This window comes from Corvus cornix, chromosome 1A (genome assembly GCF_000738735.6).
Source record: "Corvus cornix cornix isolate S_Up_H32 chromosome 1A, ASM73873v5, whole genome shotgun sequence".
Classification (NCBI taxonomy): Eukaryota; Metazoa; Chordata; class Aves; order Passeriformes; family Corvidae; genus Corvus; species Corvus cornix.
In genome coordinates, this window is record NC_047057.1 from 26,337,357 (window position 1) to 26,361,776 (window position 24,420).

At 38.1% G+C, this 24,420-nt stretch overlaps 1 protein-coding gene across 5 annotated transcripts in view; it reads left to right on the forward strand.

Moving 5' to 3' along the window:
* The window catches only part of DOCK4 (dedicator of cytokinesis 4), a 231,714-nt gene that overhangs the window by 118,995 nt on the left and 88,299 nt on the right, over positions 1–24,420 (forward strand). For all 5 annotated transcript variants that reach the window (XM_039571264.1, XM_039571266.1, XM_039571265.1 and 2 more), the window contains one exon: positions 7,722–7,847. In XM_039571264.1, coding sequence (XP_039427198.1) covers positions 7,722–7,847 — 126 coding nt within the window. The remainder of the gene's footprint in view (positions 1–7,721; positions 7,848–24,420) is intronic.

Here is a 24,420-nt window from a genome sequence, read left to right on the forward strand (position 1 = left end):
GCCTATTTACCTGGGTTGAGCAGCCCCTTGGCACTCTAATGATATCCTTTTTCCATGGTTACTGTCAAACACTGAGAAATTTAAAGAAACGTATACTGGGTCTGTTTGATTTCCCATTTCACATAAAGTAAGCTTTGGCTTACAAATTCCTTGATGTGGAGCAGGAAGCCTGTTAGAGTCACTGTTTACCTTGCAGGGGAGAAACTGCAGAGGCCCCTTAATCTAGGAGCATAATTTTTTCACACTTGTAAAATGAAAAGCTACAAGAGATCAAATGCAGCAGGGAATCGGTAGCTCAGTATAAGTTTACAATATTTCTAGGAATAGAGCTGTGGTAACTGAAAGTCTTTTCTAGACACCCGAAGAAATGTGACTATGTTTGCATGAGACTACCCCAGCAGTTCACAGCGTTACCACACTCAGAGTTGTTGCAATGAGATCTTTTTCCTGTGAATCAGCGCAAGAAACGTCAGATGGGAAACTGAATGTGTATCCCTGCTAGAGACAGCTATGAGTTTTAGCCAAAAAGAAAGCATAGGCTTACAGTGGAGAATTGACTGGAGCAGTGACTGGGAAACAGTGAGGAGGAATGATAGCAGGAGCAGTAACATGAACTTGACAAAGAAGGTAAAACAGAATGAAGTACATAACTCTTAGGTAACTCCTGGGCATATAATTAATCACAGAAAAGTTTTCCGATGTTTGTATTTTATCTACAGGGTTCTCAGGTGTCAGCGTTGCTTTGAAATGTATTTTTTATCTTCACATCACTAACATTTAAATAGCAAGTGCATTGCTTAGTTACTCTAGTTCTAGGACAAGTTATAAATCTGTCATTTTTAATCTTTGTTTTGTGACAAGGAGATTATGTGTATTCCAGTTTGATGTGTTTAAGAACTAGTTGTCACTGAAGGCTGCTGTTTAAAATACCTTTAAAATAGGAATACTGCTCATGTATGCTTCACTAAGTATACAGCTAATTAAGGCATTCTTTTTTGTTCTCAAAAAATGCTAAAGCCAAAAAATTAGGCATATAAAGAATTTTGCACATGAAGCGTTGTTCCAAGATCATTCGGCCCTGAAGAGATAAGGGTGTAATGGAGTTAAATTCATGTTGTTCTCTTCAGTGTTGCTAAAAGATTTGTTTTTAGAGAAGAATGAAAAATGTGCCATGGTGATACTGTCAGGGGCATCTTACATTCAGTAGAAACTATGACTGGTTGTTCGAGTCAGTACTGCAATTATAGAATCATAAAATGGTTTAGGTTGGAAAAGACTCTTAAGATCATTGAGTCCAACCATTAACCCAGCACTGCCAAGTAGGTCTTGTAAATATCTCCAGGGATAGTGACTCAAGCACTTCTCTGGACAGCCTTTTCCATGCTTGACAACCCTTTTCATGAAGAATTTTTTCCTAATACCCAATCTAAAGCTCCCCTGGTACAACTGGAGGCAGTTTCCTCTTACTGCTTGTAACTTGAGAGTAGAGACAGAGCCCCACCTCCCTGCAACCTCCTTTCAGGTAGTTGTAGAGAGTGATAAGGTCTCCCCTCAGCTTCCTTTTCTCCAGGTTAAACAACTCCAGCTCCCTCAGCTGCTCCTCATAAAAATTGTGCTCCAGACCCTTAACAAACTCTGTTGCCCTTCTCTGGACATACTCCAGCACCTCAATTTTCTTCCTGTAGTGAAGAGCCCAAAACTGAGCACAGTATTTGAGGTGTGGCCTCACCAATGCCAAGGACAGGGGAACAATCACTACCCTGGTCCTGCTGGACACACTGTTGCTGTACGTGATTCAAGTGGCACCCAATTTAAACCCAGAAATTCCTAACTAAGGCGGCATAAGCTAAGGCTACATAATAACAATAGCTGGTTCGTATTTCAATCTTGGAGTTGGGTTATGTTTTTATAAACCTTTTCCAAAAATTTGTTCTACTTGTTGGGAGTATTGATTTTCCTTGTTTTATCTACTAAAAAAATAAAAACTCATAACACTATTTCAAATAATGAATTATAGAATATATATGCATGATTTCAGTGCCTTCAAAGAATCTATTTACAAGTTCTTCACAATTGTTACCTAGGTTCTTATGTTGGTGGGGATTTGGTTTTTAACATTTTGTTCAGGCACCTGTTAAACATCTGTTTCCTTTGAAAAAAGATGCATAATTGGAATGCAAGTAGCTAAATTCCTAATACAATTCTGTTTGCATGAAGTGCTACACTTCATGAAGGAGAAAATGTGTTTCCTTGGAACCTTTTGTCTGTTATTTGCACTAGAAGCAATATAAAACACTTAAATTCTCAAAATGGTGTATTTTGCGCACTCCATAATATTCTAGCTAACCATCCTGTTGGTAAAAATGTAATTTTAAAATGCAAGATGGTTCACCTTTGCAATATAACACTGTAGTGTGCAAATGGATGCTAATGTGCCCTGTGAATTGTTAATAGAAAAGGGCAGCCGTGGGCTTGCTAAGGTAAGAACTGGAGACATTATTTCTGAAATCTATTGTCTTTATATGGAAGTTAGGCTAGGTGCTTATAATATTAATTTAGCCTTTTGAGGAAATACTTGAGGTTCTACCATCTACCCTGTAAAGAAATTCCAAGCTTGCTTTCCTATGACAGTTAAATGTAATTTGCATTTAAGTGTTTATGTTCCATTTGAAGAAGAAAATATCCCTACTTTTTATACTTGAGGGCATTTCTGACAAAAGTCTTGGGTACAGGAGCTCTGAGAAAGCTGTCACAATGTTGCAATGGCATTCATGCATTCTTTTTTTACTGAGCTAAACCCCAGAATTAAAGCTGAGGAAAAGAAGAGTTTGGAGTTTCCTTTGATAATTCAAATTAATCAGAATGAAGTCTTCAAAAAGGCCATCAAGGACAGAATCTACCTCTCCTTTTTAATCTGTCTATTCCCAGACTGTAATTTGTGGGATTTTCTACATAGAGTTTTTCTGTGGCCAAGATTTATACAATTATTTGTCCCAGATCATGTTAAATCAATAAATCATTTGTTTGCCAATAACATTGTGAAAATCTACTGGTTTTACCTTTGCACTTAAAATGCTACTGGAAATGGGAACACCTGTAAACCTTCAGAAAACCTTTAACACCTTTAGGCAGCTTTATTTGGACACGTGCCTCATTTTATTACCTTTCTTAAAATAAAAACAGTGCTGAATAACATTCTGTCTGAGGTTTGTATTTTTTTCTTCTATCGGCTTCCTGAGCAGCTGCTGGGTATTTTCTTCTTAATATGATCTAGGATTCTCTGCTGCCAGTAGATAGTAGCTGAATGTACATTCCTTCCCCTCCTCCCAGAAGCTCAAATGCAAATAAAGGGTCTATAAGCATAATGAACAGATGCCTTTTGTCATAACTATGTGCAGAAATCAATAATGCAGTACAAAAGCTGTTTGAAGGTAAAATGACAAATCTAACAAAAATCTGGGATGCTTATTCAGCAGCTTGTCAATTTTCTGCATTCTCTTTCATCTGAATGATAAAAATAATCTGTGTTGTGTTGAAATTTAGTACAAGTTAACAGTAAGAAATTTCATGTGCTTGCAAAAGAAATAAAAACATATCTATGTGCAGTCCCTTACAGAGTATTGTAGTAGTAGTTTCAAAACTGGGGTAAATAAGGAATAATAGCTAACACAAGAGGTTCTAATTACCACTAGGGAGGTAATTGAAGCTTTTTCTGAGGGAACAAAGATAGGCTACATACCTTATTAAAGAAAATGTGCCAGTCCTTCAGAGACTGGATAATCATTTTCATTGTTATGTTTTAGCTCCTAATGTTCTAGAAATGGAAAATGTATAGTTATGAAGTTTTGGATGGCTCCTAGCTTTTATAGATGGTGCAGTGGTCCTATCAACCACAGTCAGATGCAGTGTATGGTGGCATGTTGGAGATCTCTATTTGCTTTGTCTGTGAACAGCTGTCCCATCATAAAATGCTGGAATTTTTTTCTAAAGCTAATAATTTTGCTGTGTGCAGTCCCCCTGCTGTTGGCAGGGATACAACCCACTAGATCAGGTTGCCCAGAGCCCAATTTAACCTGGTCTAGAACACTTCCAGGAATGGGACATCCACAATTTCTCTAAGCATCTTTTTTCAGTGACTCACCACCCTCACCGTAAAGAATTTCCCCCTATTATGTAGTCTGTATCTCCTCTCTTTTAGTTTAAGGGTGATATGTTTAAACTTGTCAGTTCCTCTTCAGTCTACTTTGTTTTGCAATGTGCCTGAGGGAATCCCTCTTCAGCTGAATCTGCACCCTTCTGAAAATCTGAATGTGATGTGTCAGTATGTTTTAAATTATGTTACTTAATGCTCATTGATATTCTGGTAACTCGATTTATAATAAGCATATAAACTGTAGTCCGTTGTAAAATTAATAATTCCATCTTTTTTAAGTACCTTGTCCCCATGGTTTTTATTACAATTACATGGTTCCTCAGTCATGATGGGTGTCTACTTTCTTTAGCAAGTGTATTGCATTTTCATAAACCCATGAATATGGGTTTTCTGTGGCTTGTAACTGGCCACAGGCTTTGTGTTTAGCTGCCAACAAGGTCCTCATTACCTATCTGGCTTTGGCTGGCTGGGCTTCTCTTACCCTGCCTGGAGATTTGTTCTGACTTGTAAAAGCATATATCTAATGACAAAATAATAAATTTCATTTGCTTTATTATCGCTCTTACTTAGTTTTGTGCAGTTGTGTGGTGTAATCCACCTTGGTATATATGCTTTGTATTTAACAAATAGCTATAACATGTAGTTACTCTGTGTAGAGTTAACTAACTATAACCCTGGACTAAAATGGAACACAGAAGAGTAAAGACATGTGACCATAAGTGACACCTTCAAAGTACTGGCATAGGATGATACTAGGGCCCCAGACCTGTAAACAGCTCACCAGTGGCCAATTATTGATCATCAGGTAGTGTGATCTTGAGAGCAGAATGAAACCACTTCTAGGGGAAACCTTTTCATTTACAGTATGTTCTCAACATCCTGAATGTAACAAATCATTGGGAATTCAGGCAACCTGTTCTGTAACGTGGGTATCCCACTTCAGCAGCAGTATGCCTCTTGTGATTTTAGGTCCTTAATGGAGGGTAGCCTGGGTTCCTTGCAAAATTAGTGGAGCTTTGAGAGAGCAATCTTAATGCTTACCTGGGAATCTTTCCATCATTTATGTAAAGTCTGTATGCTCCCAACTTCAGCATTTTTACCAGATTTACCAGTTCTACTTCCCTTCTTGTCAAATCCCTTTTATTTGGCAACCAGATCCTCAGTGACAAAACTGTTAACTTGAAGACTTGATTTTTGGAGGTCCTTCAGATTTCCTTCCCTGTGCATTCTTGCTTTGTTTCCATTCTGGTTGACTTTCATTCTTTCCTATTTACTGGCCTCTTTAGTAAGAGGCCAGTATATAACATTTTAAAGTAACTTTGCTATCTGTAATCCAGTGTTTTTCATTTTTCTGAAAAGCTGGGGAATGCATGCCATTTATATTCCAAAGATGTGTTTAAACTATAGGTAAAATGAATAACCCGTGTTTCAAGTGTGTTCACTGAGAGATTTCTTGGATGTATAAAGATGGCTCTTCACTTTCTAACAATGAATGCCATGAAATACACAGCTTTTTATCTTTCTTGCCTTGCATGAGCAAGTACTTCAAATCTTTGGCAGATAGCTTTTTTCTCAAGTTAAAATTGTTTAGCCATTGGTAAGGTTTTTTGACATTTGATTTTAGAGTTAAATAAAATTCTTCAAGGAAATCTGTGAAATTTGTACTGAAAGAAAATTGGACTTGGGGTCTTCAACCTTTGTTTAGAAAACACAATAACTTTACTCAACACCAGGCGGTGTAAAATATCTGATTAATGCTGTTGTGGTTCATGTGATCTGGAACAATAGCAAATGGGTTTTTTAGGTTTCCAAGGAAACAGTGCAATGGGGCCATATGAGGGCATGATTATACATGTGTATGTATAACAATTTCTTAAAATATGAAAGCAGCAAGATTGGAGGTGGGCTAAATATCCATATTTATAAGGGAGCTATACCCAGCCTAGTTCTTCCCGTACAGCAATAAAAAACCTTTCACCTGCTCTAATAGAGCCTGAACTTTACCTTTATGACTTTGTACCAAGCTTCTGTACCACCAGCTAGCCACAGTGTGGTTTGTTTTCTCACCTATCCCAATAATAATTGTCACTACTGCCTAAAGGTTGTTCACTGTATAGAACAAATTCCCCTACAAAAATAATTAATGTCCATTGCATTAAATACAGTCCTTAAAATAGAATCGACTTCACTGAATGCTTTTGCTTGTGAGATTTGTTTATGTACCCAGTTGGAGGTGTGTAGGCGAGCTGTTTTTCATGAGAAGGAAAGTTTGGTCAGAGTATCACGTTCTCTGGAGTTGCCAAAATAAGAAAATGTAAGTGTAGGTAAGAGGAAAAATATTAAAGTTGTCATGGTAATTAGATATCTGATCTGTAGTAGCTTGAACTGGCAGTACATAGTACAGATTTTTAAGGTCTGATTTTAGGAACTGCCAGACTTAAGTAAATTTATTCAGTTAAACAGTAACATGGTTGTAGGGAAAATGTCTTTCAAAGCTGAAAGGACTGATGACCTTGTTCCATTTTTGTTGTACATGTTATATGCTTCAGCTTAGTCTCAAGCTCATTATGACTCTTCTTCTGAGTTGTCTGTTTATCTCCAGTTGTTCAGTGTATATGAAGAGTTTGCTTTTATCTTCTCCTTGATCTGTATGTTGAAGGTCAGGCAAGACTAATCTTTACAGACTGTGTCATTCTGACACTTGCCTTGGTGATTATATTTGAAATAACCAAAAGGCATGCCTGTTGTTTTTGTTAATCTCAACTGTAATGGAGTATGCTCTTTGCAATTTGTTTGTATACTGCGCATGTAGTAGAAGAAGTTATGCTTCCTTGGTTCTAGAGGAATAAAAATTGGAAAATTATTATATGGCCATCCTTGCATTTTGCATGTCTTCTGGCAAACATAAGAAAGAGTATGATTGGTTAAATCTGTTGAATATTGAAAAAAAGACTGTAATTTCAGTCATTACGAAATTATGGTTCCTAAGTAAAGAGTACTGATTATGCTATATTGGCTTACTAGAATTTTTTTCTTCAGATTTTGGATGAATAAATTATATAACTTTGTATCAGGTTAACTGATGAACTGTGATGAGAGTTCTGCATTTCACCCATAGCTTGGGACCATTGTATGTGCACCTTTTCTTGCCTACCAATGAAGGCAGGATTGTATTGAAGGAAGTGAAATTTGAAATGGTAGCAAATACTGCTGATTGAGATGTCTCCAAACTGACCTCTTTCTAGTTCTCTTTTTAGAGAACATTAGTCCATCCCTATTGAGATAATTTTCATACATGTCATCATAGTTCAATTACATGTCAGTAATAATTTGCTAATCTTTTTCATGGGTAGTTGTTTCCAAGTGTTTATTGATTTTTGGATGTTGATACCCTTCCCAAATACATTTAAAAATTGAAGTGGGTTGGCTTGCTATTGCTAAACTTCCTCTGAATTTTCTATTCTCGAGAATGCATATATACTTGCAAATATATACAATTTTTAAGAAGTACTGATAACAATAATCTGTTTGAATGTCATTTTTTCAATGTTTTTCTCTTCAATTTCAGGTTTGGCAGTTTCTCTTCAGTTGCTTCATGGAGACATAGAACAAATTAGGAGGGAGTATACATCCAGATTTACCCATGGAGTATCCATAACAAGGAAACTAGGTTTTTCCAATATTATAATGCCTGGTAAGTTAAAGAGAAAAATATCTCAATAAGCAGTAAAAGAAAGAACTAATGAGAAACTAATTGATTTTCAGATGGTTTTCAAATAAATACTGTATTCTGAAACTTCTTAAATAGTTCCAGAGACTTTTATGTTAGCATTTTTTCATAAAGGTAGATGAAAACTGTGTCCCAGTAGCCCCATTACATTATATTCTATAGTTACTATGCCAATGTCAAAAGGGCATATGGCTATAGCAGCCGTTTTTGAGAGGTAGAACCTCACCTTATTGAAGTGAAGATGACTGAATGCAAGACTGCTGAGCTCTGTGCAGGGAAGAAGGTAACCAGCAAAACATTTTGTTCATAGGAGCTGGTAGCTTTCTAAATAAAGACTCACAGAATTTCAGTGGTACTGTACAGCTTTTGTTTTCATTAAGGTTAGTGTCTCCAATACTGGAAATGACTGGAAATGGATAGTAATATAGCTGTAGAGACTTCATTTTGCTTATATTATACGAAAATATATGCAAATACCTAAACAGATGCTAAGGAAGGTAGAAAGATGGTGTCAGTAGGAAAGTGAAGAAGCAAATATAGGAAGATCGTGGAACAATTTATAGCTTCATCCTTGAAATGAAATTTTTTTAAAAGTTCAGTGGGTTGCTGGAAATTAGGAAGCAAATGTCTCTTTAAAGGAAAAGCATACTTTCAAGCAGACTAGTTTGGCATGATTATGGTGTTATGTCGTTGCTGAGAAATGTTGCAGGGAGGAGCTCACATCTTAGTTTCAGCTGAGTCCACGCATACAGTCTTGACTTTCTCAAATGTAAATCATCCTCATGACTTTCAGATTTTTAATAGAGACTATCATCTTCATATAAAGATCTGTTTTTGCATTTCTGTGGACCTAAATCAGAAGTAAACTAAGATTCTGAGGCACAAATAAATAAACTTTCATACTTCACTAATCAAGGAGGTCTTAAATAGGCATTTGAAACTCAGTAATGAGGCTCAGCTTTAGCTGTGAGCATGTATTTCTCTTGAACTTCTGCCTGAAAGTTGACAACTGAGAATTCACTCTGGTATGCTTACTGCCAATTAAACGTCCTTCTGCATCCTAGATCAGCACTACTGGTCACTTAAAACGTGCACATAACACAAATTAATAACACAGTTTCAGCACTACAATGAAAATACTCTGCGGGTATGACTGCAGTATTTAGAATAATAAAATGCATAAGTCAGGTGCCATTTAATTTAAAGTTAGTTTATATATATGCCTAATGGAAGCAATTCCATTTAAATTTTATGGCTTATTAGCTAGGCTTTATTTGTTGTCTTACTGTTGGATTTGAAATTTGAATCAAATGGGTGTTGTGGGTAATATGGCAGATAACAGTGGAAGCAGTTTTACTGAGCGCACTGTAACTCCCATTAAGAATCATTTCTCCAGTTATCTATGATTTAGTGACCTGCTGCTCTGTGTTATCAAATTTGCTATGTTCTATAAATAGATCTTGTATCCCCTCATTTTCCAGCTGAGAAATAATGTGATGTACTAAACTGCAGAAAACATATTATAGCAGGGTACAGTGTAATCAGCTGCTGGAGGAGTTTCTTGACTCAGTTTTAAAGAATTATGCAGGTTCACTTTGTCACTGGTTTAGTTAAAAAAATAATATATGGGTTCTAGTATAGTGCCTTCTCAGTCCAATTGTATGCATGCATCAGTTTAAATAATGTACAGCTTCTATGTTTACTGGCATAGAAGGGATTTCTCCTAAAGAGAAATAATCATCTCAGTCTTGTAATGATGAGTTTCAAGGACTAACCAGAGCAATGTGCCCTAGGCCCTGAACTGCCCTCAGCAACCTAGCCTTTGAAATGCTTTATTATTTTTAAGCTCCCCTTTCATTTTGTTCCTCTTCTAGTGGTTTTTTTTTCCCACTGATAAATTAGAGAACTTCATCTTTTGCCACCAGAAATGGTCATTAATTAGATCTTATTTTATATTTTTGTTGAAAGTGTGTTGCTGTGGCTAATTAGCACTTAGGTTAGTGTTGTGAACCAGACTCTCTTGAATTATTCAATAAGAAATACTTCATGCTGCTGAACTGCAGTATCTCTCCTATAAATGCCATATTTTAAGTCTCTCTCCTATTCTGGTGTATTTGAATGCTCTCTGACCTTTTTTTGTCATATCAATACTTTTCTCTGTGGAGGTTATGCTGTGAAAAGTAACTGGGATCATCATACGTGCCAAACCAGAACTGACGATAATAATGCATGTTTTTATAGAGTAATGATTTTTGTGTCACTGCAGCCTGGCAGGGTGAAGCCACAGAATACACTATCCAGGACTCTTGGAATTTCTTTGTGAAGAGCTCCAAGTGTTTTAGGAAATGAAGTAGATGGCTGGAAAAAAGTAGATGGCTATGATTCAAAAAGGCTGTGAAATTGGTAATTCACTTTATTCTAGCCAACAAAAGGACAGGCAGTGAAAGTGTCAACTTGTAAATATAATCAATATGCATTTTCTAGGTTTGACCAGGATTTCAGGGCAGACTCTATGCAACCACTGGTAATTTCTGTTCCGGCATTTTAGTGTGGTTGCAGATATACAGCCAATATTCTCAGGAAGCTTTGTATGACATTGAAGGACAGCTGTGCTTGCACACTGAGTTTCTGTGTTCACCATTTCCTGACAACCACATCATTACTTAGTATATAAAATTTAGCATTTAATATTTACAAAGGTAGTATACTTTTGAGGAGCACTCTAAATTAAATTTACATACATAATAGGTAATGAAATGTGAAAACCCTTTTTCTATACATACTTTTACCAGCTTTTTAGTACTTTATGTAGTTCAGTCTTATGGAATCTCTTTCCAAATTTGACTTAGAGCACCCGTATCAGTGCATAACTTCAGTGCTCATGTGTTACAGCACACATGCATGTATGTGCTCTTTGGCATCATTGTGGAAGATACTTCAATCTGTAAATAAGCCTGATCACTAGTATGTGTTGTCTGGAGTTTTTACAATTGGAATAAACCCTAGCACAGCTGTTTGTCTAAATGAGGACTTAACTGGCTTAACTAGCTGCCTGTTCTGCCTCTCAGTTGTAAACAGACTAAACTTTTGTGTGGTAAGCACACATATAGGTGCATGTCTTCCTTTGTTGTGCATTCCAGATCAGAACTGCATCTGCTTTCCTTCATTTAAGCTGTACTGTTCTTAACAGTGCTAAGTCTGTTACTGGTAGTTTACTGTTAGTTGTTGTTTTGACTGCTTGGTACAGTCAAAGACAAAATCCCTTCAGTGTGAGACATTAGCACATTGTCTTCCCGTAGAATACTTTTTTCACTAAGCAATTAATTAGGTCCAAGCCTTACTTCCTGGAATTTTACCTATGCAGCTTTGTCTATAGCAATAGTATAATTCTTACTTTAAGCAGCTATGGGTTTGATTTTGAAAGGCCCTGTGTCTTATAGAGGACAACAGCTCAAAATATCTTGGTCCATGAAATATACTTCAGTGTGTAAACAATTGGCCTGTTGGCTGACATCTCAAAAGACTTTCACAGGTGGATATCAGTTAGCAATAGCCATCCTTTTTTCAGCTTATGATCTGAACTGGTGCCATTACCACTGCTGACATTTGATTTAAGGATAAGAGTTAGTATTTCTTCCAGTCCATACAAATTATTAAACTCTTATGATATTAGACGAGGTTAAAGAATTGGTGCATCGCTATGATGGTTCTACATTGACCCCTGTTTACCTTGTACATAAGCTTAGTGTAGTATCTATACTGGTATCTAGAGCTGAGCTAGTCAGTCCTGACTGGAGAAGTCTTGCCTTGTAACACTTAACTCAGAATTTTTTGGCCCTTTTCCAATTCTGTGATAAATTTTCACAAATAGCATTGCTAAAGACTCTACGTGAAGCTGCACTATTAATTTTTGTAGTGGAATTTTTATTCTCTCAAACTTATTTGTCCAAGATTAAAAGTTGTGTTTTGTTTCTCAACATTGTCTTCTTTTTTTTCTTTTTTACAATTTCTGCTCATTTAGCAGATAGAATGAGGTGCGTGGGATATTGCTGCGCTCTTAAGTTTCCTACAAAAAGCTTTCACATGTTTAATTTAGGAAAAGTAACTGAATTTTTTTACCATCACATCTGCATTGCTTTACGTTTGTCACCTTTTAACTTCATTAGATGTCCTTTTGCTGTCCAGTTAAATCTCATCAGAATCCTTCAAAGGTGTTGAATATACTAATCATGCCTTCATCTGGATTATTAAAAGGTCTTTTCATGTGCAAGTACACACTCACCAACCTTTCTTACTGTTTTCAGAAGCTTTTTAAAATGAAACTAAAATCTTTCTTTTTTTACAAATGGTCTCACAAAATGCTATCTTTGTGATAACATTCATTTTTCAATTATGTGATTTTTGACTAGAGGCATTCATTCTTTCAAAGCATAGAAAAAGAGTCTGGAGAGCAAAAATGTAAAGAAAGTTATGGAATATGTTGTCTTCGTCATGGTAAGTGTCTGTATCTGCCAGTGAGCTTGGAGTTAGTAAGGAGCTGTTGATTCCAGGGGAAGAAGCCTGTGTCTGATAGACTTAAACATTTTTCTCCCTTGAGCAGTGGAGTGAATTTTTCCAAACTTCTTTATACTGTATGAAGTACCAACAGTTTAAATTTAAATTCTGCCACTGGATATATTAGTTGCACAAAATATTTTTAAGCAATATAGTGGTACAGAGACACCCTTTCCACCTTGATTTTGACCTTTCACGAAACTGTAGTACTCAAGGGGCAATATCCTCTGCTTTTTAAATCCTATTTTAATACTTTTTTAAAACTTTAATCCTATCTGTTGAAGGAATTAACATTTCTACAAGTCACTGGAGAAAATGGATACAACATATTTGGTTAGACAAGTACAAGGAACTTGTATATTGTTTTCCTTCTCTTTTCCATCTCCTCTGTCTTACTTTCTTAGTTCATTAGAAATGGAAGGGAAAATAGAAGAAAACTATGGAAAGGGAACACAACCCATAATTTAACTGGACTTCCTTGATTTAAAATCTCTGGAAGTGAAGAATGGGGAAAAGAGTCTTCTGCAGTTTCTAGTATTTGAAGAATAAACTGGCTTTCTGTTGAGTATAGAATAAGTAGCAGTGACTCATGGGAAGTGCGTACAAGGATGGTTACAGCTTGGAAGTTTTTCTTTAATAAACCAGATAAGGAACACTAGCAAACTAACAAGTGAATGCTTTAGCTCTGTAAAAGTAAACAGTCTTTCAAAATTCTGTTGGAATTTTTTTTTTATTTTGTAGCTAGACAGAGTCAACAGGTCGAAGTTTTCTGTTAAAAAAGCTTGCAAGTCTTTTATTCCTCACTTGTTCAAAACAACTTGTTTTACATCTCACTGTTAAAGGAATAGAAAGAAAGTCACAGAACAATTGAGTATTATGTGGTAGATCTACAATTCATTTGAAGTCTGAAAGTGTTTCAGTTTGAGAATTCCTTGTAAAGGGCATTTTATTTGCTTAATCAGATGTTTTCTGGCGAATGTTCCTTAGAGTTTGTTGAAAGTTTTTGCAGTAAAGCTGAAAATGCAGATAATGTTTTATTAAAGAACAAAAGTAAAGTAACTGCAGAAAGTACTAAAAAAAATCAGTTTATTAATCTCTGATTTAAATGCCCAAGTCTACTTAATCCAATAGTAAAAATGCAGTAGTGTTACCAGTGACCAATGCTCCCAAAATCCTAACATGTGCAGAGTTGTTTTAATGTTTCCCTCATATAAGCAAGAATACCAGTGATAATATATAAACTGCCAGCATATAAATAAATTAAGTCTTAAATTTTTCTGCACATCCCCTGTAATATACTTAAATACAGACACACAATGTGCCCCAAATAATTTTTTGTATAATTTGTATAACCCAGAAGGTCCCAGTTTCAGAGCTTTTCTTTGTATGTATATATTTAAGCACCAAGTAAAACATTTTCTCATTCTTGACTCATGTGTGAATATTACTCATAAATATTGTGAGTGTGTGCAAAATTTGCTTGGTTGTTTTTTGCCTCAGTAATGGAGAAGTCAAGGTATGCTCTGTGGGGAAAAAGCACTGAACAGACAGCTGACTGGTGGTTATCACAGTCTTTAAAACTCAAACACATTCACTGGCAACTTCAAGCATGTCAATGAGATTTGCCCCCCTTTTTGAAAGTGCTGAATATATTCCCTGATGAGCAGCCAGTCAGTGTTTCAGTATCTTCTAAAGTGCAAAACAAAAAGGAAATTGTTTCAGTAATGGGATTTTATTTCCTACAATGGTGAAATTCTTTGTGAAATGCAGCATGCATGTGTGTCTTCCTGAGCTGCTGTCCTTAAGAATGCCCTCCTCTCAGATAACATCCTTCCGTATTACAATTTTCACAAATGATCCTTGATTGCTTAACTTGAATTTTTAAAATTCATTTTTGTTTTTAAATTAAATGTGTAAGAAATCAGGAAGGGAAGGCAAGAGAACAGAATAGCAGAGTGAAGACGTGCTGGTCAAACTAAAGGACAACAGGGAAATGCAGAAGCGGTTGAAAGTAAGACCAGGTGTCCTGGGAAGAGAATTGGGATGTTGCCCAGTTGTGTAGTGATTGGGTCAGGAAGGCCGAGGCAAAGCTGGAGCTGAAATCGACAAGGGAATGCAAAGAAAAGTAAGAACTTCTGTAGGTATTTCAGCCAGAAAAGATTAGAAAAGCATACTCCTGGCACACTGGTCTCAACAGATGAGAAGAAAAGGCTGAGGTACTCAGCAATCTTTTTGCCTCAGTCTTCACTGTAAGTCTCTCTTCCCAGCCTCTCAAATCAAAGGACCTCAGGGCAGGAACTGGAGGGAGCAAAGTTCCTCCCACTGTAGGAGAACAGTAACCACCTGAGGAATCCGAACATACTTAAGTCTATGTGACCTGGTAAGACGCAGCCCAGAGCCCTAAGGGAGTTGGCTGATGTAGTTGCCAAGCCACTCTCCATGATGTTTGAAAAGTCATGGCAGTAGTACCCAGTGATTGTAAAGAGGGAAACATTTCACCAATTTTTAAAAAAGAGTGGAAACACTGGAACAGGTTGCCCAGAGAGAGTGTAGATGTCCCATCCCTGGCAACATTTAAGGGCAGATTGGGCAGGGCTCTGAGCAACCTGCTCTAGTTGAAGATGTCCCAGCTCATTGCATGGAAGTTGGCCTATGAAATCATCAAAGTTCAACTGCCAGAAAGGGATAAGCAAGAGTTAGGTATTGCTGTAGTGTTCCAGGACTTCATCTCTTCTCCCCAGACCCAACTCCAAATGTATGTATCAGCATGGATGCCGTAGAACATCCTAGGTGCTAAAAGGCATAACATGGATTTACTTGAAGGATAGCGGGAAAGGTGTACTAAGGTTCCTTAGCGCCCTCTCCTCAAGTCAAAATCACCTTCTGCGTGGTTTTTTTTTTTTGTTTGGTTTTTTTACATCCTCCCGCTGGCAGTTGCTACACAGCTCTTTTCCCATTCTACAAAGTATTCTAAGGATCTTTTCTCTAAAATGTTTTTCATGACAAGATTTACATTCTGGGTTAATACCATTTTGTCTGTGCCACAGCCAGAGATTTTCAGTCCCTACAACTGAAATTGTTTTAAGAGCTGTTCAAGTTATGTTTGGAGTATAAAACATCTCATTAGCTTGTATTTTACAGAGATGTAAATGAACAGGAACTTCCTCTAAACAAGATGATGTTTTTTGCTCTTTTGCAATTCATCGTTCTAAAGGACCTACAATTCTGAGCAAAGCTTTCAAAAAAGCAGTTCCTAACAAAGGCTCCTAGTGAGTTCTGTATAATTATTTTTAAATTAGTGGCTGCTGTCAGGACAGCAGTAACTATCAGAGATGCTTGTTCAAAACAGTCATGCTGTGTTTTGTTACACTAGTAAATAAATCAAAATTTATTTCACTTGAAAGCTTTTGAGGATAACTGGCAAACTAAACTCTTGTTTCTAACAAAGACTCTACCTTTGATCTTTGACAGTTATCTTCTGCTTGAAAACCTTGTTTCATATTAATATGCTACAAGAAATTCTGCAGTTCTAAATATGTTTGAAATATGAGAAAAGTCTTGTTATAATGTATGTGTTGCAGTTGCAACTCACGGCTTCTTCAGTGTAAGTTTAAAAAGAATTTTGTGATGAAGGATCATTGCTTTGATGCTTAGGTTAGGTGCAAATTTTCTATAAAAACAACAGTACAAATGATACATTCATGCAAATGTTCTCCTGACACTTGTAGTGATCTGACCTTCTCCTTACTAGTGATTACCTGTGTTGTTCTTATCATCTGAGGTTCAGTGGGAGCAGTTAAGCCTCTCTGAGCTGGGGTCAGCTTACATGTAGGTCCAACTTGGGAGCAGCAGGAGACCAGTGCTTGTACACAGGTCCGTGATAGTGATGATCCAACCTATGAAGGAAAGGGAGCCTGCAGAGCCATCCCATAATGAAACTACAGTGGACGTAATAGGCCCCCTGAGCACTCTTTGTCATCTCCAGCCTGGAAATTACTCGTGGCTCTTTTCTCTCTACTGGGTATTTAATATTTGTGGTTTATAGTTGGCGGGTTGAGGAAGGCTGACCCCCATTAACTGTGTCCTCCAGCAGTCTGTCTTGTGGTTGGTTGTGAATTTAATTGGCCTTTCCTCTTGCTCCTTATATTAGACTTTTGCACGTAATTGATACTGGTCAGGTCTGTGTCCCCTGCTCCCATTCTGCCTTTTTACAATTCATTGGTAGTTGGATTGAAGTCATGAAGCTTTTGCTTCTTTGTAGGTCAGAATTCTTGAGATGTAATGTACCAGCTTAGCACCTACAGCTGGGGCAAGGAGGATTTGGAGTTCTTCCTCTCCTAGCCCATAGAAAGTGCTTTCAAGGTATTTTTGCCAGGTCAAAGCTGCAATGAATTGACAGGACCATATGAAAAGTCAGGTACTGCCAATGCTGTCCTGTACACATTTTGATTTAGCAACCCAGACATTTCAATTCAGCACCTTCCACTTACAATTAAATTCACATACCAGAGTGGCTGTTGATGCAGAATGTGCACTGAAAGCTTGTGCTGTTGCAGTGGGGATCCTGCAACACGCATATACCAAACCAGGAGTCCCGTGGAAAGGAAATATATATGGACAGACAGATTCTTGCTAGATGTTTCAGAGATGTTTATTTCTCCAGCCGCATGGCCGGAGCTCTGCTGAGGAACTGTTCCAGTCACGGGACCAAGGGTCCTTCTGCCCGCACAGGGGAACAAAGGTGACCAGGGGCAGGGAAACCCCGTGTCTCCCTCCCAGGGCCCATCTCCCAGGGCTACACGGCGGGGGAGGAGACCCCAACACCTCACCCGTTTTATTTTAATAAAAGGAGAATGAAAACAACTGAATAAACATTACAAGAACAGTTTCAAGACAAAACAAGCCACCCTCCTGAGTCTTTAAATGTCCGATCAGATTCTGTGGAACATCTTAGGGCTGACAGAAGGGAGACAGAACTCTCTGAGCATGCTTTGTGGGGAAACTGAGGCAGGAGAGGGTTTAACTTCTTCCCTCCCCCTTTTCATCCCCCACTCGGCATTGGAAAGGGATTTTTGGGGAAACAATTGGCAAAAGCATGGTTTTGTGAGGGAAACCATGGGTGAAAAAACGGATTGGGAATACACTGGGGGTAATAGGACATAGGGTAAAAGGGGAAGGTGGGATTAGGAAAGGGAGACTGTAGGGGGGGTTTACAAGGGAGATATTGTCTCACATGACTACGATTTTTAGCATATATACTGCCTTTTACAGAAACACCATCAGGCCCAGTGACCTGCGATGCTTGTAACCCTTTTCTACCTCGTATAATTTTGAATTCCACTACCTCTCCATCTCCCAAGCTTGGGATGCATTTTTCAGGGTTATTCTTTTTAATAGCAGTTCTATGCATGAATATGTCTTGCTGGTTGTCACACCTTGTTATAAAACCATAATTTTGCTTAACATTATACCATTTTACTATCCCTAAGATCTTAGTTACTATGATCTTTTCCTTTTTCCGAGTGGCTGCTGTTTTCTGTCTCGCTGTGTCTTTGCTCTCTCCTTTGGTCGCTCCCGTGTTGGAATTGTCGGGGCTGCTGGTGCCTGCGCGCTCTTCCCGGGGTCGCGTTCGGGGCTGCGCAGGCCGGGCCGGGCCGCGCCGCTCAGTTCTCCGTGCGCCGCCTCCTCTGGTCGCAGCTTCGCTGCCGATGCCGGGCGCTGCACCCACATCTCGGCCGGACCCCGAGCGATGACCCCCCTGCACCCTGCTCCAGCGCATGTTTCGGCTGGGCACGGCTCCGTTCTACCGCCGCCGCCGCCGGCCGCCGCCCGCACGCCGCCCCTCTTGGCCGGGCGTTCACGGGGCTCGCTCCACCACGTGCTGCGCGGGACCGGGCGGGCACTGCCGGGTCCCGCCGCTCCCGCCGCGCCTCACTCCGCCACCGACACTGCGGCTCGCGTGGCTCCGCCCGCGCGCGGGAACTGCCTCGCTGCTGCTCGCAGAGCGCTCGGTGCACGTGGCCTGGGCCGCACGGTCCCTGCGCCAGGCTTCCCTTTGCCAGGACACAGCTGACATTGCTCAACAGTCTCGGTAACTAAATAATATTTACGAAAATATTCTTCCATCGGCATATATTTTGACTCCAATATTAACTGTGTCCAAACGGTTTTCCAAAAGCCCTTGGTAAGAATTAAATCCCAAGAAACATAGAAAAAGCTCTTAAACAACCATGCCAGGAAGTGTTTCAGTTCTTTTTGAGCTTGAATCAAGCTAAAATTTACAAATCGTTGTTCAAGAATGATTTTAAGTTTAAGATAAATGTCCATATGCAGCTCTGAGAGCCAAGAGTCTTCCCACGGTTCCTCCATAGTTTAGATATGGAATAGCAAAGCAAAACCAAGAAGAGGAATCCAAAGTTTCCAGGGTTTACTCACACAAATCAGTCGCTTAGGGATCGGGGATCGTTCTGCTCTCAATTCTCCACCATTTTGTTGCAGTGGGGATCCTGCAACATGCATATACCAAACCAGGAGTCCCGTGGAAAGGAAATATATATGGACAGACAGATTCTTGCTAGATGTTTCAGAGATGTTTATTTCTCCAGCCGCATGGCCGGAGCTCTGCCGAGGAACTGTTCCAGTCACGGGACCAAGGGTCCTTCTGCCCGCGCAGGGGAACACAAACCAACCCATGGGAAACAAAGGTGACCAGGGGCAGGGAAACCCCGTGTCTCCCTCCCAGGGCTCATCTCCCAGGGCTACACGGCGGGGGAGGAGACCCTAACACCGTGCTGCATCAAAAAGTTATGGCTGTATTCACACCACTGCAGCTTGACTTTTTTTTTTTTTCTATTAAATTCTGTGGAATTTCAGTTTCCACATGGCTTTACCCCTCACTTAATATTAGAAGCTCTTGTAGGAATTAGTCAGCCTACTTTTGATCAGCCAGATAGGTGAAATCATAGGGTGCTAGCTAAGTAGTCCTAAAGCACTGGAGTTATTGGGTGTCTTCTGTAATTAGGATAGAATTTTCAACACATTGCATGATTGTCAGAAGTAAGAATAAACAGCTTCCCTAGATATACCCTTTGATCCTCACAGTTCTGTTTTTTCCAAGAAACAGCTTATTACTTCCCACTCTTATAGGGACCAACACCAACTTTTTTATTTCTTCTTTGTTGTTTACCATCTCATATCCAATGTGCAAAAATCTTCTGTCTTACCTATGCTGGTTGTAAGTTGTTAACCTCGTTTTTTTATTGAAATAATGTCTAGAAAGTAGCTTTACTAAGATAAGCAGCGTTTTAAGCTATGAAGTTACTATGAAATAATTTGCTTTTCTCCAGCTTCTGTTGACTCAGCTCATAACCTACATGTCTAGAAGTATCTTTGACTTCTAAGGAGACCTAGAACATGTTTAATGATTTTAAACGTGTGTGGTTCACCATTCGATAGTTGTTTCTTATCCAGAAAACTGACAGTCCTAGACAAAGCTGATTTACAGTGGGGTTTGACTCTGGCCTAAGAATGTTACTAACTGGATGGTGCTCTCTGCTGTTCATTTCACAGTCTGGATGCCCTGAATTCAGAAAGCTGAAAGTGACCTGTCACTACAGGGGGCCAGGGAATGGTAATGCTCCATCAGAACAGGGAAAAATGAGCTGCCCTTTCTTTTGAAACAAATGCTTTCAAGTGGTCTAGATCTTTCATACCACTCATTTTCATTATAGGTAGAGGTAGGTTTGTCACCTCAAAAGTTGAGCACAATTTTGATACTGTTTTCAGTTGATTTTTCCTGTTCCAAACTTCATGCTGAAAACAGCTATTGGATGTTTTCACTGAAACAAGCTTGGAGAAGGGGACTCTGTATTTCTCAACACAGAAATAGGCTGGAATGAGTGTGCTGCTTTTTTCATCATGTTCAAAGTCTCTTGTCTGATAGAGATTTAATTCTGTAGGTATTTTAGTTTTCAACCTGTAATTAAAATCTGATGTACTGTGCTATTTGAAATGTGCCCTTCCTATTTCTGTGTTAATTCCTCACATTTGGTAAAGTGTAACACTGCTGACTTTCTGGCAGGGGAAGACATGCAGACAATCAATGTGATTGGTAGAGCAAGCTTCGTTTATTAGCAATACAGAGGCACTTATATAGTATTGAATACAAGCTTATCAGTTCTTTAATTAGTTTAAGCTTACAAAAGCGCATTCTTACTTCTACATAATTGGGTTAGATAAAAGACTACATTTGGCAAGCTTCTATTATTTATGTTTTGACTTGAGAGATCAAAAATCTTCCTCCCTTCTCATGGTCAGTATATCTTATCAGCACAGGACTGTACCTCCTTAAAACTCCCTTTTTGTTCTCAGGCCCGTTTCTCACGCAGGCGTTTTCTCATGGAGGCGTTTGCTTGTGCAGGCTTTTGCTTCCAGGCCTTTGCCTGCACAGCTCTTCTATTGATCTGGTTTTATCAATAATCCATGTCCCTGATCCTCTAACCGTTCTCCAACATAACACTGTAAAAAGTCTCAGTACACGTACGCCTGTAACATTTATTTGAGTCCTGCAGATAGTTTAGCTGAAGACACCATTTATACTCACCAAAGTCTACCTCAGAACTCTGATATTCAACAGGACTTCGCCTTTCAGTGCTACTTATGGTTGTAATTGACTCTCTTAGTGAAAAAAAGTTGATTTAATCTGTCTGGTGTACTGGTGAAGGCAAAGATCCCACAGAAAAATGATGCTTATTCTTATAATCAAATGTATAATTATAGTTGTCATAAATAAAAAAGATCAGTTAAAGGAATATAGATAGATTCAGGAAGATGTTTGAATGCTTTATAGGGGGTTTGGAATTTTTTTTATGGGAACTGGCTCCACAAAAGAATGCCCTAACTTAGTTTAAACAGATGATCTCAATTTTTGGAGTGAGAATTTCTTTTAAGGAACATTGAAAAATGGCATTTTTACAATGAGAAAGTAAAAGCGATTAGCATATCTCCAGACCAATATATAAACAGTGAAATAATTAAAAAATTTGGTATCCAAGTGTATTTTTCTAGGTTTTTATTCTATTTTTCTTTCCAGAGTGACATTTACTTGTCAAATCCATTTTCTTTTTTACCAGCAGCTGTTTTCTGATAAGGCTTCATGCCTGATAAGGCTTTTAATATTTATAAACCTGTTGATTTTTTGATTTTATGAACTTATACTCGTAATATGTTTATTCAAATACTGTGCTGAAGATTTGTCAGGAACATGGTGTAAAGTTCTTAACATCTCAGGACTCATAGCTGAACTGTACAAGTTCAATATAGTTGATTTTCTTACACTTTGGTTGCAAATAATGATCGTGTTTTAAATCAATAGTGAAATATTTGTGTGCCTCCAGACAGGAGGCAAATTTACATTGAACCCTACATTTCTGTAGATATTATAAAATGCCCAATATGCCACATACTTTGAGGAAAGGAAGCTGCTGTTATATCCACCTGGTACAGACTCTATGCTTGATACATAGCCCAGAGTTTACTTTTTTTTAGCCAATTTTCCAGTCTATTTCAATCATCTCCCTTCTGCTTTTCTATTCATTTCCATATAAAACATGGTTATTTCTCATATAGCATAAGAGGCTTAGTCTCCTTTTAGATTTAATTTACCGTGCATGATAATGGAAAAAAAATGGCATTTTCTTTCAATAACATGACCAATGTGTCTTCAGTTTCTTCAAGACATTTAAAACAGAGCAGAGCTTCCTGAATGGAGGTAGATCAGGGCAAGATTCACGTGAACTATCCTTTCATTACACTGATTGCAAACTCTGACAGGGCTCTGTTAGGACAGCAACAGGTCAGTATTTGAGAAAGTATGTCCTACACCTCTGTCTTTTTTCACTGTGATTTGATTTCTCCTGGCAGTTAAAAAGGTAAACCACAACAGGTTCGGATTTTTAAAATAAACCTTAAAATGCATTGAAACACAGTTTTTAAAAGCCTGCTTCACTTCTGTAGAGCCCCAATTACTACTTTTAAAGATGCTCTCCTATTTTTTTTGCGTAGACTTATAGACTGGTGTGAGTTGGAAGGGATGTTTAAGATTATTATCTCTGCCCACCCGCATGGGTAGGAACGTCTTTCACTAGGCCAGGTTGCTTAAAGCCACTTCCAACCGCACCTTGAACACTTCCAGTGATAGGGCATCCCATTCCACTGTTTATTTGCATTTAAATCCTGTACAGGATTTTTCAAAAGGAAAACTTCCAATTTTTACTGAGTTACACCGGGGGTAAGTCATTAAATTTTTCGTGGAAATGCTTATTTGGTTATGGTTATGTTTCTGTGAAGATCCATGGAAAATTGAAATAAGTCTGTGCTGATAAATCAAAATAATGTAGCACAAATGCATGTAGGATTCAAGTTAATTTTTAAAGAGAAATTGCTGCACCTACAAGTTATTTGCTCAAATCAGCTATGTAGCAAAGCTTCTTGTTTTGATTACTGTGTGTTGTCATCTTTTCTTAATGTAAAACAGTTGAAAGGGGGCAACAGGCAGCACTAACTAGAACCAAGGCTAGTATATACATATGCTGAGCAAGGACCCAACATGCTACAAGATCTTTGGTAACCATACCATACTAACTTTTAAAATTTTTATAATGAAATAATACTGCCGTGTAGAAATAATAATCATCTACTAGTTTTAAGGGTAGTCTTAATGAGTTTTTAAGTTTTAATTTTGTTACTTGAATAAACAGTAAGAGCAGCTTTACAGATTCAGATCAAGGGTTCATCTAGCTGAGTGTTGTAAGGAGAACCTAAGGAAAAGTAAAAGCTGAGTATGCATATATGCATGTATGGTAATTACCCCCTGATGCTCTCCCAGCCTCCAGCTATTTTCAACTCAAGGGATTTCCTGAGTCCTTATGATTGCCTGTTTCATACCCTGTAGCTGATCTTTTTTCCACAATTTCTCCATCCTTCACTTTCATCCTTATACATTACTTACATTCATAACATCCTTTGGAAAGGTTTGGGTTTTGTTTTGAGATTGCTTTTGTGTTTGGGCTTTTTTCTTACAAGTCTTGCTGTCCATCACTTGAATAACCATCACCTTTTGCTTATTTTAAACATGTTTCCCACCAGGAACCAGAGATTGATCTGGTGGTTGCACACACTTTCTAATAATTCAGCTCTTTCGTCCTTGACTTCACACACTCTTAAGTGAATACCATCTGGTATTTGTTCTGTTGATTCTGTCTAGCTGTATTCTAGCCTCTGCCCATGATTGTTTCAGCAGGTAACTGATAATAAGGTAATACAATAGCAGAATTCCCCCCTTGTTTATGGGCATGGGTCTTGAGGGATTAATGATATAGCAGTTTCTTCTTTTACTTTTTTTATTGTTTAGATTGTGCTTTGGAGGAATAATTTAATTATTTTGCACCCAGTGATGTAATAATATTATAAAAATATTCCATGACTATAGCAAGATCATTGTTTCCCTTACTTAGAAATCACTGGAGAGTTGCCTGCAGTAAAATGCAAGGAATGTGAAACATGAGAGTACTGTGGAAAGTTCAAGCAAGTCCAATTCTGCTTGCAAATTAAAATGAAGCTAGAAATTGAAGATGCACTAATTATTTATGTTACATATCTTATAATTAATTTTACCCACAATACAGATACACATCCCATGGTTGCCTTCTAAGTGGCACACCTATAAATATACTAAACTATCGCACTTTATTTCAGCAGTGCTGAGTGAAAATCTGCCTTATTGAAAGATATTATTCCCTTTTCACTAAACTTGCATTTCTCTAGATGAAAGCACATATTCTCAATTTCTGTTTCAACAAAGTCCAGAAATAAAAATTTTAGAAAATGCTCCTAATTAGGATGCTGTTCATCCTTCATTGTTCTGCCTTTCACAAGGAAAGTCCAATTGGTTCAAAGTAGTTCTGGTAATGTTTGTCAAGAGCTA